Source organism: Oncorhynchus keta, chromosome 10 (genome assembly GCF_023373465.1).
Source record: "Oncorhynchus keta strain PuntledgeMale-10-30-2019 chromosome 10, Oket_V2, whole genome shotgun sequence".
In the NCBI taxonomy this organism is placed as follows: Eukaryota; Metazoa; Chordata; class Actinopteri; order Salmoniformes; family Salmonidae; genus Oncorhynchus; species Oncorhynchus keta.
In genome coordinates this window covers 49,169,710-49,187,839 of record NC_068430.1, presented here as the reverse complement: position 1 = coordinate 49,187,839, position 18,130 = coordinate 49,169,710, and the positions used below count along the sequence as shown (strand labels likewise).

The 18,130-nt window shown below is 44.0% G+C and overlaps 1 protein-coding gene across 11 annotated transcripts in view; it reads left to right on the top strand.

The window, feature by feature from the left end:
* Positions 1–18,130, top strand: part of ptprt (protein tyrosine phosphatase receptor type T) — a 394,370-nt gene that overhangs the window by 133,548 nt on the left and 242,692 nt on the right. For all 11 annotated transcript variants that reach the window (XM_035778500.2, XM_052527246.1, XM_035778501.2 and 8 more), the window contains exons 3-6: positions 3,596–3,867; positions 9,050–9,131; positions 14,250–14,365; positions 15,127–15,301. In XM_035778500.2, the coding sequence (XP_035634393.1) occupies positions 3,596–3,867; positions 9,050–9,131; positions 14,250–14,365; positions 15,127–15,301 (645 nt within the window). The remainder of the gene's footprint in view (positions 1–3,595; positions 3,868–9,049; positions 9,132–14,249; positions 14,366–15,126; positions 15,302–18,130) is intronic.

Sequence of the window (18,130 nt, the reverse complement as noted above, 5' to 3'; positions counted from 1 at the left end):
AAGTTGGTACATTATGGACAAAAGCCTTTATGATTTAGGCCATTTGCCTTGTGCCAGAAACCTCCCAGATATTTTTCCCCACCTACTGCCAAATGTGAGGCAAGCTATAAAACCCACATACCAATCTATAAAACGGTAATAAAAGGTTATAGTCTAAAACGTTTTTTTTTTTGCGGGGAGGGGGGGACAGTATGTGGGCTCTGAATGTGTGTTTCCAAACAGAAACAAATTTCTTTGGTGTTGTTTTACCTCAGATTAGCTGATCAATTGGAAGGCACTCAATACAGAACCTTGACATGTCCCTGGCTTGGTGTTCAGTTATCAAAGCAACGTCCCTGAGAATGTCTGTCGCTTCAATATATTCTTTGTTATTCCAGCAGCACGTCCTCTCACACCTATTCGTCTCTCTTTCTGTCTGAACCACACACATTTTACACTACCTTTACTTTGGATCCATCACTCTGCTTTGTCTTTCTCTTCTCTCCTTGCAGATTCCAACAATATTGTATAATAAAAGTACAGTAGTTCACTGTCGCAATAGTTCCTCAGACATTCCTGAGACTTGATGGGTCTGGGTTGAAATAGTATGTTTTCTTTCAAATACTTTTTAGCGTTTGAATAAAAGATCACAGAAATGTCCCATATGCACAAAAATATTATTTCTCTCAAATTTGTGCACACATTTGTTGACATCCATGTTAGTGGTCCTTCTGTGGCTCAGTTGGTAGAGCATGGCGCTTGTAACGCCAGGGTAGTGGGTTCGATTCCCGGGACCACCCATACGTAGAATGTATGCACACATGACTGTAAGTCACTTTGGATAAAAGCGTCAGCTAAATGGCATATATTTATATTATTAGTGAGCAGTATATCCTTTGTCAAGATAATCCACCCACCTGACAGGTGTGTCATATCAAGAAGCTTAAACAGCATGATCATTATCCAGATGGCGGCAACAGAGAGGGCCATATTGCTTCTAGTCCTTAGGAAACATTGCAGTATTTAGTCTTTTTTATATATTATTTCAAACATTGTTAGCCCAGAAAATCTTAAGTGTTATTACATACAGCCCAGGAAGAACTATTGGATATCAGAGCGACGTCAACTCACCAGACCTACGACCAGGAATACGACTTTCCCCAAGCGGATCCTTTGTTCGAACCACCCAAGGCATTCGAACTGATTGCAGAGGCTGACCCAAAACAACGTCGCCACAAAAGAGGTAGACAGAGTGGGCTTCTGGTCAGACTTCGGAGGCGCGCACACCACGCACCGCTTCCGAGTATATTACTCGCTAATGTCCAGTCTCTAGATAACAAGGTAAACGAAATTTGGGCAAGGATTGTAACATACTCTGTGTCACGGAAACATGGCTCTCTGGGGATATGCTGGGGATATGACTCTTTGTGCGACACGCCGACAGTAATAAACATCTCTCCTGGAAGAAGAAGAAGGGGGGTGTATGTTTCATGATTAACGACTCATGGTATAATTGTAACAGCATACAGGAATGCAAATCCTTTTGTTCACCTGACCTAAAATTCCTCACAATCAAATGCAGACCATATTATCTACCAAGAGAATTCTCGTCAGTTATTGTCACAGCCATGTATATCCCCCCTCAAGCCGATACCACGACGGCCCTCAAGGAACTTCAATGGACTTTATGCAAACTGGAAACCATATATATTGAGGATGCATTTATTGTAGCTGGGGATTTTAACAAAGCTAATTTGAGAACAAGGCCCTCCCCTGCCCCCCTTTCGGCAAATCTGACCCGACTCCATTTTGCTTCTCCCCTCATATAGGCAGGAACTCAAACAGGATGTACCCGTGACAAAGACTTCAACGCTGGTCTGACCAATCGGAATCCACACTTCAAGGTTGTTTTGACGGGGACATGTTCCGGGTAGCCTCAGAGTAATTAATATAGATTTACACGCTCTTTCGGTGAGTGAGTTTATAAGGACGTGCATAGGAGATGTTCCCACTGTGATTATTAAAACCTAACCTAACCACAAACCGTGGGTAGAGGGTATCATTCACGCAAAACTGAAAGCGCGAACCACCGCATTTAACCATGGAAAGGTGATCAGGAATATGGCTGAATATAAACAGTGTAGTTATTCCCTCCGCAAGGCAATCAAATAATCGAAATGTAGGTATAGAGACAAAGTGGAGTCGCAATTCAACAGCTCAGACACGAGACGTATGTGCCAGGGTTTAAAGGCAATCACAGACTACAAAATAAAACAGCCACTTCACTTGCCTGCTTTGAGGACAATACAGTGCAACCGACGTAGCCCGCTACCAAGGACTGTAGGCTCTCCTCCTCCGTGGCCGACGTGAGTAAAACATTTAAACGTGTTAACCCCCGCAAGGCTGCTGGCCCAGACGCATGCGCAGACCATCTGGCTGGTGTGTTTACAGACATATTCCATCTCGCCCTATCCCAGTCTGCTGTCCCCACATGCTTCAAGATGGCCACCATTGTTCCTGCACACAAGAATGCAAAGGTAACTGAACTAAAGGATCATATCACCTCCACCTTACCGGTCACCCTAGACCCACTTCAATTTCCTTAATGCCCCAATAGATCTGCAGACGTTGCAATCTTCATCACACTGCACACTTCCCTAACCAATCTCGACAAGAGGAATACCTGTTCATTGACTACAGCTCAGCATTCAACACCATAGTACCCTCAAATCTCATCATTAAGCTTGAGGTCCTGGGTCTCAGCCCCGCCCTGCTCAATTTGGTCCTGGACTTCCTGACAGGCCGCCAGCAGCACAAAAGCCCTTTTGTGCGGAAAACTCATTCTGATTGGCTGGTCCTGGCTCCAGTGGGTGAGCCTGGATCCCATGTGGGTGGGCCTATGCCCTCCCAGGCCCACTCAAGACTGTGCCCCTCCCCGGTTTTGAACTCCATAGATTAGGGCCTAATTTATTTATTTGTTGACTGATTTCCTAATATGAACTGTAATTCAGTCAAATCAATGAAATTGTTCAATGTATGAGAGAGCAAGAGAACTACGTAAGTGAGAGAGAGGTGTGTGGGTACCTAAAATCATTTTTCCTCAAAAGTTATTTATTTAACCTGGTAATTTGCAGTGAGCGATGATTTGCCAGAGAATTATTGCTGAGGTGACTAAGCTCCTCACTCTAAGGTCCTTTTTGGGACCCATTTCAGCGATGGTCGAGGACTGAATTATACTAATTTAGAGCCATTTCAGCCAAATGGATGAAAGTTGTGGTGCACAAAGTTTGCCTCTGTGTGATGTAAAACCCCAGTAGATGAAAATTACCACATTGCTCATATTCCATTGCTCATTACTATCGCAATGTTTTGGTTTTGCCTCTAAAACCTGGGCTGTGTCTGAAATGACACCCTATTCTCTATCAGGGCACATAGGGCTCTCGTCAAACGTAGTGAGTCTATATGAAATATGGTGCCATTGGGGACTGAAGCAAAATCTTAGAAATTGTTGTATGTTGCGTATATATTTTTGTTGAGTTTATTTGAAAGAAAACAAATACTATTTGAACCCGTGTCTGGTAGACAACAGTAACAGGTTCTTTCTCGTCCCTGATAGGTTCTTTCATGGTGGTGAACGGCTCGGGCCGGGCGTCGGGGCAGAAGGCCCACCTGCTCCTACCCACCCTGAAGGAGAATGACACCCACTGCATCGACTTCCACTACTCTCTATCCAGCCGCGATGGCTCCAGTCCCGGGGTGCTCAACGTCTACATCAAGGTGAACGGCGGCACCCAGGGAAACCCTGTGTGGAATGCCTCCGCCTCGGTGACAGAGGGCTGGGTCAAGGCCGAGCTGGCAATCAGCACCTTCTGGCCCAACTCCTATCAGGTGAGGGGAGAGCTTCAATGTCACTACATACTGCCACATCTGTGTGGTTTTCATTAAGGCACACGACATAAAACATTTTTAAAATGTTTGCAAGGAAAACAAAATAGTTTCTTGTTGGACAAGTCCAAATAATTCCCCCATGTTTGTCTGTTTTCTTCCATTTGGTGCATATGCAATAGGTTTGATATGTTCACTACACCGCTATCACACCAACTATAGCAATGCTCAAGCCACTGTTCTGAACCAGTATGCTGTGTGTGTAACAGTATAATTTTACGTCCGTCCCCTCGCCCATACCCGGGCGCGAACCAGGGACCTTCTGCACACATCAACAACAGTCACCCACAAAGCATCGTTACCCATCGCTCCACAAAAGCTGCGGCCCTTGCAGAGCAAGGGGAACTACTACTTCAAGGTCTCAGAGCAAGTGACGCAACCGATTGAAACGCTATTTAGTGCGCACCGCTAACTAAGCTAGCCGTTTCACATCCGTTACATGTGGTAGGCCTATTGTTGGAAATATGATTTTTTTTAATGATATTTTTATATTAATATTGCCTGTCATTGTGCAATACAGTTTGACCACCGACCGCGAATGTTCAGATGGAACCCAATTGGTTTATCTGCAGTCTTCCTAAAGTTAGCAAAATAAGGTTAAGAAATTGCTTAAACTTCAATACAAATAATTTTTCAGTAACTAGATTACTCGCACCATGGGGTTATTGGTGAAATTGAATCGGATGAGAATCACCACGTTAATTGCTCTGATTTGATTACAATTATTCATATATTTCTCTAGCATTCTTTACTGCCTATTTGCCAACCTTTTGCTTCATGAACAAGTCTCCAATCTCAACAGCAACGTAAACGCAGATTTTCATCAAGGATCTATATAAAATATTGAACAAAAATATAAACGCAACATGCAACCATTTAATTGATTTTACTGAATTACAGTTCATATTAGGAAATCAGTCAATTTAAATAAATTCATTAGGCCTTAATATATGGATTTCACATGACTGGGAATACAGATATGGGTCTCAGGATCTTGTCACGATAATGTTGTGCGTTGAAATTGCCAACGATACAATTCAATTGTGTTCGCTGTCCGTAGCTTATGCCTGCCCTTACCATAACCCCACCGCCACCATGAGGCACTCTGTTCACAATGTTGACATCAGTAAACTTCTCACCCACAAGACGCCATATACTTGGTCTGCGGTTGGGAGGCCTGTTGGACATGCTGCCAAATTCTCTAAACGACATTGGCCTCCAACAGTAGAGAAATGAACATTAAATTCTCTGGTGGACATTCCTGCAGTCAGCATGCCAATTTCACGCTTCTTCAACTTGAGACATCTGTGGCATTTTGTTGTGACAAAACTGCACATTTTAGAGTGCTCTTTTATTGTGCTGATGAGTTCTGACTTTATACTTGAAATACTGTTAATTATCAGGTATCCTATTGAAATATTGAGTGCCATAGGCTGGTTTCTACACCAGAAGTGAATGGTTATCTGTAGGAGGAATGTATATGGGGGAGGCAATTAAGCTTGGAATGTATTGAGTAAAGGAAAGGCAGTCACGTGTGCAGGCACTGATAAGAGTGGAGAGATGTGGTTTAGTGAGGAATGGAGGGCCGAGGTCAGGTCATGTTAAGGGATAAGAAACCGGTTATTGTTCGCATCACTTAACTTCCTGCCTAGCAATAAAGATGTAATGTTCAGAGAGAAGGAGACTCCACCGAAATTGGGGTATATATACTACCAAATATGTATTTGTTTGTTCGACCCTTTGGGTGAATAAACTTGGTTGGAGCTTTTATATTGTCCGTCAGTTTCTTACTCAGTTATTTAGAACCTAACAGTGCCTAGCACAAGGTGCACCTGTGTAAGGATCATGCTGTTTAATCAGCTTCTTGATGTGCCACACCTGTCCTGTGGATTATCTTGGCAATGGAGAAATGCTCAATAAAGGGGATGCAAAACAAATTGTCCTACAACATTTGAGAGAAATAAGCTTTTTGTGTAATTGGAACATTTTCTGGGATCTTTTATTTCAGCTCATGAAACATATACTTTACATGTTGCGTTTATTTTTGTTCATTGGATATATACTGTATTTCTCAGCCCGTCTCGCTCACTATTACAACCCTTTATGTCCATTCATGCCCCGTCACTCTTCACTTGAACCTCTATCTCCCCATCTCTTTCTATGTGTAAATGAAACACAGTAAATGTATGAATTTCTCTGTTAATGGAATTCAGTTTCTTGAGTACTCGCTATAATTATATTACATAATGACCTTGGTGAGGTGGAAAGACTAATATTTAAAATATTAACTTTAATGTGAATATTTGGTCATTTTGTCTTAGCTATAATTAAATATTTACTTTGTTCTTAGGCTAAGGCACACATAACCTTTTCTGCTTTTCATATTTCATGATCCTGCTTGAAATAGTTGACAGTTTGTTCATTAATGCAGCTGAGAAGAGTCTGTAAATGTAACGTATACGCAGGGAGTCAGGAAGCAAGTGCAGAAGGTGAGTTTAATAACATGAAGAAAATACAAAACAGGGGACGCGTACTGAACATAACCAAAACTGCCTGATGACTGAAGCTACTGAGGGCTAGATGAAGGGAGAGTAATCAGGGTGGTGATGAAGTCCAGGTGTGCTTAACGATGGGGAGTAGATATGCGCAATGATGGTTTCCAGGTGTGCGCAATGTGGGTTGCCAGGGCAGACTGGCGATTTCTAGCGCCGGATGGAGGGAACAGGAGTCGGCGTTACTGTAAATGGCATTCATTGACTTTAATTAATACGGTTAAATATGAGGCTTAGTATCTCTTTAAGAATCTGACTGCGTGGTTGTATGTCGACGACTAAAACCCACTGTGTGTTTGATTAGACAAGTGACTTTGGCACAGATGTGGCAAAGTTTACACAAAGGAATGTTCTCTTTAATTGTGCGCTCCCCTGCTACAAGGTATTTGAGGCATGATGGGTCATCGTCCGTCGTAACGTTTTAATAAGTTGGCCAGGAGGACGGCCTCAAGGGCGAGGAGCGGCCGGTCCAGATGGCGGAGATGGAAATCCCGGATGATGTTGGGGTCCCGGATGTCCACCACTGGGACCCAAGACCGCTCCTCAGGACCTCAGTCCACCAGGTACTGGAGCCGACCCCCACGACGTCAGGATTCCTTCGATGTCTAGGGGAGGCAGAATCGGGGGACGGCATCAGCGGGGGACCAGGAACCACTGGCCAGGGTGGTGATGAAGTCCAGGTGTTCTTAACAATGGGGAGCAGGTGTGCGCAATGATGTTTGCCAGGTGTGCGAAATGTTGTTTGCCTGGACCAGTGATTAGTGGATCGGCAACGTCGAGCGCCGAATGGATGAAGCAGGAGTAGGCGTGACAGTAAATGGGGTTCATTAACTTTCATTTATTCTGTTAAATATTAGGATCGGTATTTATTTAAAAATCTGACTGTGGTTGTATGACGACGACTAAAAACCCCACTGTGTGTTTGATTAGACAAGTGATTATGGCATTTCACACATTTGTTCTTTATCTGAAAATTGCCATTGACGTCCAAGAAATCAAAACCCTCACATGTCCTCTGTTCAAAGCCTCCCTGTTGTTTCGCTCCCTCTAAAGCAGTTGGGGCATTTGAGAATTCACACCATGTACCACCCCAATTCACACAGTGTACCACAATGTACTGACACAAAAGAACGAGGCAAAAAAACAGCCTTGTCTGGTGGTAATAACGGCCTAAGCAGAAACCCTTGGATTAGGCTGGTCTGCAGCCCTGCATACATTCACTTCAAAGCCTCCCCTGAATCTCAAGAAGAAGCGTCAAGATTACAGTCCCAAACTTTGTTCTTGCCAGCCAGGTACGGCTGCTCGATGTCATGGGGAGACAGAGAGATGTTCTCGCAACGTTTTATCCACGCAACTGATTATTTTAATGAAGGCAGATTCCAGGCGGTGACACCGGGGCATCACACTAAACACTTAGAATGACTGAAGAGAGTAGAAGGCAAAAGAGAACACTTAAGATTTTAAGATAATTGGCTAAATGCTGACCACTTGACAATGCACAGGACCTGACCGCTTCATGTCAGAGAACCCTGAAAGGAGCAGATACAGGAGTGGATTAACTCATGTCAGAGAATGCTAAAAAGGGGCAGGGAATGTGCTGAACACTGAAGGAGGAATTGAAATGAGTGAGCAACCAGACATCGTTGGCATTCTAGGGCGGTGCTGACTTTCCTGGCGGACAAGCCCTTTGACATTTTGATTGAGGGCCGCTTCCTTCCTCATACTGTGTGCCACAAGGATCCCAGCTGTCACAGGAGCACTGCACGGGTTACAAGGCTCATGACCCCACTTCACCCTGTGGCCTCCTGGGTCAGAAGATGCTTTTCTATGGCAGCCAGGCAGAGGCAACCAGGCCAGACTGACAGAGAAAGAGGCAAAGGCAAAGGTCAGTTTGACAGAGGCTGAGACAGAGGCAGTGACATCTGAACATGTGGAGGAGAGGAAGAAGGTAGGGGGTTGATGTATAATGTAGCAGGCTGAGTGACAGAGCATATTACAACATCTGTAAAAGTCTGGTCATTTAGTTGTGAAGTCAGACATGCTCAGCCTGTGAGTAAGAGCCATTATCCTGGGAGGGAGAATAGAAATGTAGGTTTGACTGGGCTGTAGTTTGACTTTCAGGTCTAATGGAGGGATCCTCCAGGTTTAGATGGACAGTTGAAGTCATAATCAGAAAATGACCATTATCAGAAAAGCTACATAACCTTGGACCCCATGTTAAGAGTAAAACACCTTACTGTACCTGTGAAAGGAGGCTGCTGTTTTGCTCTCTCTTATCCTTTTTACACTGAGCCAAACCGAGCTGAGACAAGCCAATTGGTACTGAGCTGGCCTGTTTACGCATAAGACATAGTTGCTGGAACCGTGCTGGAAAGTGTGTCAAAATAACATTTCAGAACCAGTACGGTTCGGTTTGTCCCTATAGGTGTGAAATAGATATTTCTCATACACGCACAAACACACACACAGGCTTAGCTGTAAGCAGGAGCTCTTCTCATAAATGGTGTAAAATGTGTTTTCACTCTCTCCTCTTTCTCTCCCCACATCTCTCTTTCTCTCTCCCTTTGTGGTAGGTGATATTCGAGGCCATATCCATACAGGGCCATCCAGGGTTCATCGCGGTGGACGAAGTCCGAGTATTGGCCCACCCATGCCGTAAGTGACCCGCCATGACTAGCCCACCGAGCATCATCTGGTCTCACAATCGCGTGCGTGTGTAGTTGGGGGTGGGGACACAGACTGAGAGGGTTGGAGGGAGGACGAGAAAGATTGCGGAGCACAGAATAAGTTACAAAGTCAGGGCCTTCATCATTCAAATCTGACAGACCTCTTTGCCTCACATCTTTGGATTTCTCAAAGGCACTCTGTGTCCTCGACATGTTCTCTTCTTTCTTTCTAGCTCTCTGTCCCCAGACTTAGAGTTTTCCCCAAGAATTAGGACAGAGCACATAGCTACTTGTGCCAAATTCAAATAACAGTAGGAACGGAAGGTAAATACATGTCTTGAGGTTAAAATAATCTAGTCGGTCTTCTTCTTCAATGGGGATATTAACGTAAAGATATATTCTCGTATTGAAATATCAATGAATACACTATTTCCAGGCACGGTGAAAATGAGATTAGGAAATCAGCTGAGCTCAATGCCATTTCAATGACACACAGAGCAGCCTCAATGCACTGAGCAGATGAGGGATGGAAATTCTAGGGAAGAAAAGATGACCTGAAATCTTAAGTGATTTTCAATCGAAAAGGAAAACACTGCTTTTTATGTTGTGCATTTGTATTCTTTATTCCGCACGTAACTCCGCTTTCCCCTTGACCTCAATGCATGATTCACATGAACGTCAAACTTGATATTGTTAGAGTCAAAGAGTTCATATATGCTGATGCATGTCTCTGTAGCTGGTAGCTAGCCAACTGCTTCTCAACCACCACCAACAAGCAGCACTCACCTGGGTGATGCCCCGGCAGCCATTGAGGCGGCGAATAGCTCACTGCACGTTGGCCATAGTCCAAAGTAGCTTGTAGTACTCCCAAGCATCTGCACTCGTCCTCTGCCATCTCAGTTGTCCTTTCTTGGCTCTTACTTCAGACTTCTCCATTCATCCTCAACCTCACTTTCAAATCAAAACATCCAGCTAGCCAGCTATTAGCTAGTTAGCTAGCCCTACCAACCACATAACCAACTGACTTTTTTGACAGTTTTGAAACGTGGTGCTGGTTTGACAATTGTAATGACATACACTGTTCATTATTTAAAACATATACAGTACCTGTCAAATGTTCTTTCTTTTTTACTATTTTATAAATTGTAGAATAATAGTGAAGACATCAATACTATGAAATAACACATATGGAATCATGTAGTAACCAAAAAAGTGTTAAACAAATCAAAATATATTTTATATTTCAGATTCTTCAAGTAGCCACCCTTTGCCTTGCTGGCAACTTTCCACACTTGTGGCATTCTCTCAACTAGCTAAACCTGTAATGCTTTTCCAAAAGTCTTGAAGGATATACTGAGCACTTGTTGGCTGCTTTTCCTTCACTCTGCGGTCCAACTCATCCCAAACCATCTCAATTAGGTTGAGGTCAGGTGATGGTGGAGGCCAGATCATCTGATGCATCACTCTCCTTCTTGGTCGAACAGCCCTTACCCACCCTGGAGGTGTGTTGGATCATTGCCCTGTTGAAAACAAATGATAGTCCCACGAAGCACAAAGCAGATGGGATGGCGTATCGCTGCAGAATGCTGTGGTAGCCATTCTGGTTAAGTGTGCATTGAATTTTAAATAAATAACAGACAGTGGCACCAGCGAAGCACCCCCACAACATCACACCTCCTCCTCCATGCTTCACGGTGGAAACCACACATGCAGCGATCATCCGTTCACCTACTCTGCAACTCACAAAGACACGGTGGTTGGAATTAAAAATCTCACATTTGGACTCTTCAGATCAAAAGACAGATTTCCACCGGTATAATGTCCATTGCGCATGTTTCTTGGCCCAAGCAAGTTTTTTCTTCTTTTTGGTGTCCTTTAGTAGTGTTTTCTCTGCAGCAATTCAACCATGAAGGCCTGATTCACGCAGTCTCCTCTGAACAGTTGATGTTGAGATGTCTGTTACTCGATGAAGCATTTATTTGGGCTGCCATTTCTGAGGCTGGTAACTCGAATGAACGTATCCTCTGCAGCAGAGGTACAGTGGGGAGAACAAGTACCGTAATTGCTCGACTATACGCCGCTACTTTATTCCCACGCTTTGAACCTCGCGGTTTATACAATGAAGCGGCTAATTTATGGATTTTTCCCGCTTTCACAAGATTCATGCCACCGAAAAACTGAGCACCGTCACATAATGTGACGTAAAATCGAGCGCGCTCAAACTTCCCATCATTCTGATTACGGTAGTAATTTTGTCACCCTCATCATGGCAAAGACAGGAAGACATGCATATGATGCAGCTTTCAAGTTGAAGGCGATCGATCTGGCTGTTGGAAAAGGAAAGAGAGCTGCTGCACGGGTGCTTGGCCTTAATGAGTCGATTATAAGACGTTGGAAACAGCAGCGTGAGGAACTGACTCAGTGCAAAAAGACAACAAACCTTTCAGAGGGAAGAAAAGCAGATGGCCCAAAGTATTTGCAGCCACTCGACATCAGTGTAAATCCTGCATTTAAGGTGGCGCTCCGTGTTCAGTGGGAGGCTTGGATGACAAGTGGGGAGAAATCCTTCACTAAAACGGGCTGCATGCGAAGAGCAACTTATGGTCAAGTCTGCCAGTGGGTCCTGACAGCGTGGAGCATTGTCAAAAAATCCACTATCATCAACGGGTTTCGAAAGGCTGGACTGCTGAGTGTTGAAGGGGCAGCATGAGCTCAGCGGGGTATTTGCCTCCGGATGAAAGTGACGAGAGCGACAATGAAAACGATCCAACATCGGATGAAGCAATTCTGAGGCTATTCATCTCCAACACCGAAGGAGATGACTTCAGTGGTTTCAGTGCACAGGAGGAGGAAGATAGTGACCAAGTTCATTTGTTTCAATGTACCAGTAGGCACCTGCGGCTTATGTGTGGTGTATTTATGTACAAAATACATATTTTTTAATAATTCAGTGGGTGCGGTTTATATTCAGGTGCGCTTAATAGTCCAACAATTACGGTATTTGATACATTGACGATTTTGCAGGTTTTCCTACTTACAAAGCATGTAGAGGTCAGTAATTTTTATCATAGGTACACTTCAACTGTGAGAGACGGAATCTAAAACAAAAATCCAGAAAATCACATTGTATGATTTTTAAGTAATTAATTAGCATTTTATTGCATGACATAAGTATTTGATACATCAGAAAATCAGAACTTAATATTTGGTACAGAAACCTTTGTTTGCAATTACAGAGATCATACATTTCCTGTAGTTCTTGACCAGGTTTGCACACACTGCAGCAGGGATTTTGGCCCACTCCTCCATACAGACCTTCTCCAGATCCTTCAGGTTTCGGGGCTGTCGATGGGCAATACGAACTTTCAGCTCCCTCCAAAGATGTTCTATTGGGTTCAGGTCTGGAGACTGGCTAGGCCACTCCAGGACCTTGAGATGCTTCTTACGGAGCCACTCCTTAGTTGCCCTGGCTGTGTGTTTTGTGACGTTGTCATGTTGGAAGACCCAGCCACAACCCATCTTCAATGCTCTTACTGAGGGAAGGAGGTTGTTGGTCAAGATCTCGCAATACATGGCCCCATCCATCCTCCCCTCAATACGGTGCAGTCATCCTGTCCCCTTTGCAGAAAAGCATCCCCAAAGAATGATGTTTCCACCTCCATGCTTCACGGTTGGGATGGTGTCTTGGGGTTGTACTCATCCTTCTTCTTCCTCCAAACACGGCAAGTGGATTTTAAGACCAAAAAGCTATATTTTTGTCTCATCATCCAGATGGTCATTGGCAAACTTCAGACGGGCCTGGACTGGCTTGAGCAGGGGATCCTTGCGTGTGCTGCAGGATTTTAATCTTGACGGCATAGTGTGTTACTAATGGTTTTCTTTGAGACTGTGGTCCCACCTCTCTTCAGGTCATTAACCAGGTCCTGCCATGTAGTTCTGGGCTGATCCCTCACCTTCCTCACTGATCCCTCACCTTCCTCATGATATTTAATGCCCCACGAGGTGAGATCTTGCATGGAGCCCCAGACCGAGGTTGATTGACCGTCATCTTCTTCCATTTTCTAATAATTGCGCCAACAGTTGTTGCCTTCTCACCAAGCTGCTTGCCTATTGTACTGTAGCCCATCCCAGCCTTGTGCAGGTCTACAATTGTATCCATGATGTCCTTACACATCTCTCTGGTCATACATTGTGAAAAATCATACACTGTGATTTTCTGGATTTTTGTTTTAGATTCCGTCTCTCACAGTTGAAGTGTACCTATGATAAAAATTACAGACCTCTACATGCTTTGTAAGTAGGAAAACCTGCAAAATCGGCAGTGTATCAAATACTTGCTTTCCCCACTGTAACTCTGGGTCTTCCTTTCCTATGGTGGTCGTCATGAGAGCCGGTTACATCATAGCGCTTGATGGTCTTTGCAACAGCACTTGAAGAAACTTTAAAAGTTTTTGAAATGTTCTGTATTGACTGACCTTCATGTCTTAAAGTAATGAAGGACTGTCGTTTCTCTTTGCTTATTTGAGCTGTACTTGCCATAATATGGACTTGGTATTTTACCAAATAGGGCTTGTGTATACTACCCCTTCCTTGTTACCCCAACCTTGATCATTCTTAGATGCATTAAGGAGGAAATACATTTTACAAATTAACTTTTAACAAGGCACACCTGTTAATTGAAATGCATTCCATGTGATTACCTCATGAAGCTGGTTGAGAGAATGCCAAGATTGTACAAAGCACAAGCAAGGCAAAATGTGATCACTTTGAAGAATCTCAAATAGAAAATATATTTTGATTTGTTTAACACTTTTTTGGTTACTACTTAATTCCATGTGTGTTATTTCATAGTTTTGATGTCTTCACTATTATTCTACAATGTAGAAAATAGTAAAAATAAAGAAAAACTCTTAGGTGTGAGTAGGTGTGCCCAAACCATTGACTGGTACTGTGTATATATATATATAAAAAAATTCTATAGAAAACAACTAAATATGACTCATATTTACACAAATGTACATGAGCAATTCTCGTTGCTGCTTTTATGGCCCCGTGGCAACCCTAAAAAAACATTTGAGTATATGACACAGTTTCTTGACCCATGTAGGGAAAGCACCTCACTTCCTGCGGCTGCAGAATGTGGAGGTGAACGTGGGCCAGAACGCCACCTTCCAGTGTACTGCTGGGGGGAAGTGGTCCCAACACGACCAACTGTGGCTACAGGTGAGTCCCTCCCCTTCGTTCCACTATAGTTGTCATCCAGCTTGTCCCTCTCACTTTAAAGATATTATCATTAATATGAAAAATAACAGACGGCAGCCCTGCCTGAGTGATCGGGCTAGAGAAATAAGGCTGTATCACAACCGGCCGTGATTGGGAGACCCATAGGGCGGCTCACAATTGGACCAGCGTCATCCGGGTTTGGCCTCATCAGTGATGTAGAATACACAGGGCATTTTATTTGATCTTTGTTGCAGTGTTATGAGTGACCTCGCCCTTGTGAAAGGACACATACAGTATGTTCCAGTTCCTTGCTGTACTTGCACACACACTGTAATGGTATAATCTCTATGGGGATATCCATACAATCTGTGCGCTGAGTAGAAAGTGTTGTTTTAATATGGACGACTGCCTCTCTCTCAGCCATCACTGTAATTCACTAGCAAATGTTTGTGTCTTGTAGTAATGGCATTTGTAATGGAAAGTAGTACCCAGGGCAAAAAAAAGGCTTAAGGACATGATCGAATAAATTACTCTTTGGGAGATTGTTATAGTCGAGTTGATACCACAAGGAAAAGTGCTGTGAAATGGAGTCACAGAAATGTATCTGAAAACGTTGCAGGGTATCTGACAAACATTAACCATACTGTGAGTTTCTTTGGTTATCAGATTTGAATGACCATCCTTTTTTACCATAACAATGTGAGAAATACTGTGTGCACATGTGTTAGTAAGCAAGTGTCTGTCTGGCCATCTCTCTGCAGCAGTGGAACGGTAAAGATACAGCCCTCATGGTGACGCGGGTGGTGAACCACCGACGTTTCTCAGCCACCGTCAGTGTCGGGGATACGTCCCAGAGGAGCACCAGCCGCTACCGCTGCGTCATCCGCTCCGATGGCGGCTCCGGGGTTTCCAACTACGCTGAGCTCATCGTCAAAGGTATGGCTGACATACTAACGGCTTACCTGCTACTGGATAAAAGCTAGCAGATAAAAGCTAGCGGCTAACAGCTAGGCTAGGCTAACGCTAGGCTACGATAATACCAGCCTATTAGCAGTCGGTCAGAACTCCGCTGGGGTCCTCCAGTCATTATCCGAGCGGCCAACCCCTCACTATTTCAGCCACCATCAGCAGCAGCAGTGTTATGTTCAACTGTCTCCCCCTTCTCCCACTTACTTATTCACACTAACATCGCCTTGAACATAAAGAAAGCAAACTTATTGGTTAAGGGAGTGGAAAACAAGGCTTGCTTCACAAATAGCGTAGAATGCTAGGTGGTCATTGGTTACTGTTGGAAGGGTTGGTGGGCACTCTCTGTCTCCGCTCTCTTCTGAGAAAAATAAGATACTTGGTAGGGCACTGTCACCTCTTCTCGTCACTTCTCTTCTCGGAAAGGGAGGACTCCTCCCCTCCTGTCTAAATTCAGCCTGTGACGGTTCCTGCCCCGGCTGGTTTGCCTATCCAAACAAACCTTTAATGCTGATATTTACCCACTAATGTGGGGCTTTGATTCCCACTCACTGCCCATATGTATGTGGAAAGGGGCGAACTGGCGCTGCCTAGCAGAAGCTGGCATCGAATCACCACTGTGATGCATCTGGAAGTGAGGAGACTCCGCCTAACCTTGAGTTGTTCCTGCACCTGGCTTCTTGGCTCGGGCCTTCAGGCTTATAGCCAAGGGCCTTTGTAGTGCATCATGCCTGAATCGGTGCACCTCGGCTGGACTGGAGGCTACTCAAATCCAGGCTGGCTGCTGTGTCCACTGGTCTCACCCATGGTGTTTAATTAGCGTCCTTGGTGTTTGAGAGTAGATTAGCTGATTGTTCTGATTAATGACCTGCACAAGTGGCCCTTTCAGCCACTAGTCTGTACGGATCAGCAGTCACAATGTCTCAGTCCATAACTGCCCCTACCCCTTCTTTTAAATAAATCTGTAGGAATTGGATAGTTATGATAAGCAAAAGGGTGATGTTAATTGTCAAGTGATTTAGAGCTGGAAAATAAAGTGAATAGGTTCTTCCAGTTATGTATTGATAGGAATTAATCTAGTAGCCTTTCCTACAGTCAAATGACCTAGTGGCCTCATGGGTGGAATGTTATTAATATTTTTCATCATTTCATAATGAATAAACTTTTTTTTTTTAAACGCAGAAGATCCAGTGCTTCTACGTTAGACTAAAGGTAGATGGTGAAAGTCAAACTGGGCTAAGTGAGTGTTTGGTTAGATTGTTAGCAGAGAGATGTGTTTGGTGTTGGCTGTTTTTGATTGGATGTTGAGCTGAGAACAAGAGCCATCAGCACCATCTGTCTCTCCTCATCATGCACTCCTCCTGGGCCCTTGTGTGTGTGTGTGTGTGTGTGTGTGTGTGTGTGTGTGTGTGTGTGTGTGTGTGTGTGTGTGTGTGTGTGTGTGTGTGTGTGTGTGTGTGTGTGTGTGTGTGTGTGTGTGTGTGTGTGTGTGTGTGTGTGTGTGTGTGTGTGTGTGTGTGTGTGTGCACGCTCATTTGTGTGCGTGCCAGGGAGGGTTTGTCTCTGTGCTGTCTCTGCTGGCAGCTCAGGTGTTCAAAGACACTGGCATAAGCCAGGGGAATTCTGAGGTGCCAAGGCATTGCGGATATAAAACAAGAGAGAGCCCTGGGGGAGGGGGGGTCTGGCCCTGTTATGATATTGCAAAGCTTTATTAGTCAGCTGTATTAGTTTGTGTGTCCTGATTTGAATGATAACATGAGAACCATGACACTAATATGAGTCAGAGGGTTGGGGCAGTTTGCAATTTGAAGCAAACTGTTTACATATTATCCTGAATTTCCGGGGTCATCAGATACTTTTACAGCATAGATACAGAATATTAGTGCCTACATTATTTTTAATATATATATAATAGTTGGAATAGGATTGAATACCTGTTTATTGACTAAAAAGTGGTCGAACCATGGCTTAGCCCTAGTGGAACTATGACTTAATAAACGGAGGCCTTTTTTGGGCAGGTGCCTTTTACGTTCCAGACAGTGCTTTCTCAATTCCCTATCAACATGTCATTGGCTGGATCTATGGGTCTCTTAAGGCTGAGGACAAAGCAGGGAATTACAGGTATTGGAAGAGGTTAGAACAGTGAGGTTTAGAAATAGGGCCCTCGCTGCCTCTCCCAGGCTATTAATAACCTCCGCTACTGGAATAGTGGTCCGAGTCAGGGAGCAGGTGAAGGGTGGGAGGAGGAAAGGAGGGGTAGAGAGATTGAAGGTGGAGGATACAGGGGTGTAAGAATGGATATGGAGAGATGGACATGGATGGATGTTCTTAGTGCTACATGGTGGATATCCATCGATATGTTATGTATTCCAATTTGTTGTGGCTAACGTTAGCTAGGTGGCTAACACTCGTTAGCTATGTGGCTAATGTTAGCTAGTCTAGGCGTTATGGTTCAGGTTAGCGTAATGAGTTAGCTTAAATAGTTAAGGTTAGGGGAAGGGTTAGCTAACATGCTAAGTAGTGGTAAAGTAACAATAAAAAAAGTAAAAAATAGGAAGTAGTTGCAAAAGTTGTCGAACACACAACCTTTGAGTTGCTAGACATTGACGTATTCACCCCGACCAACCACCCTCCTTTTGTATTTGCCGTAAAGGGGAACTCATTGTCCTCAAGAAATACTGCCGACATTGATGGAAGCCAAACGTGAGTTGGCTTGGGGGTGTGGTTTGAAGTGGGTGTTTCTTTGGTATTCACTGTTCTGTTACCAATGGTAGTTAGGATAGGTGATATCTGAAAAAA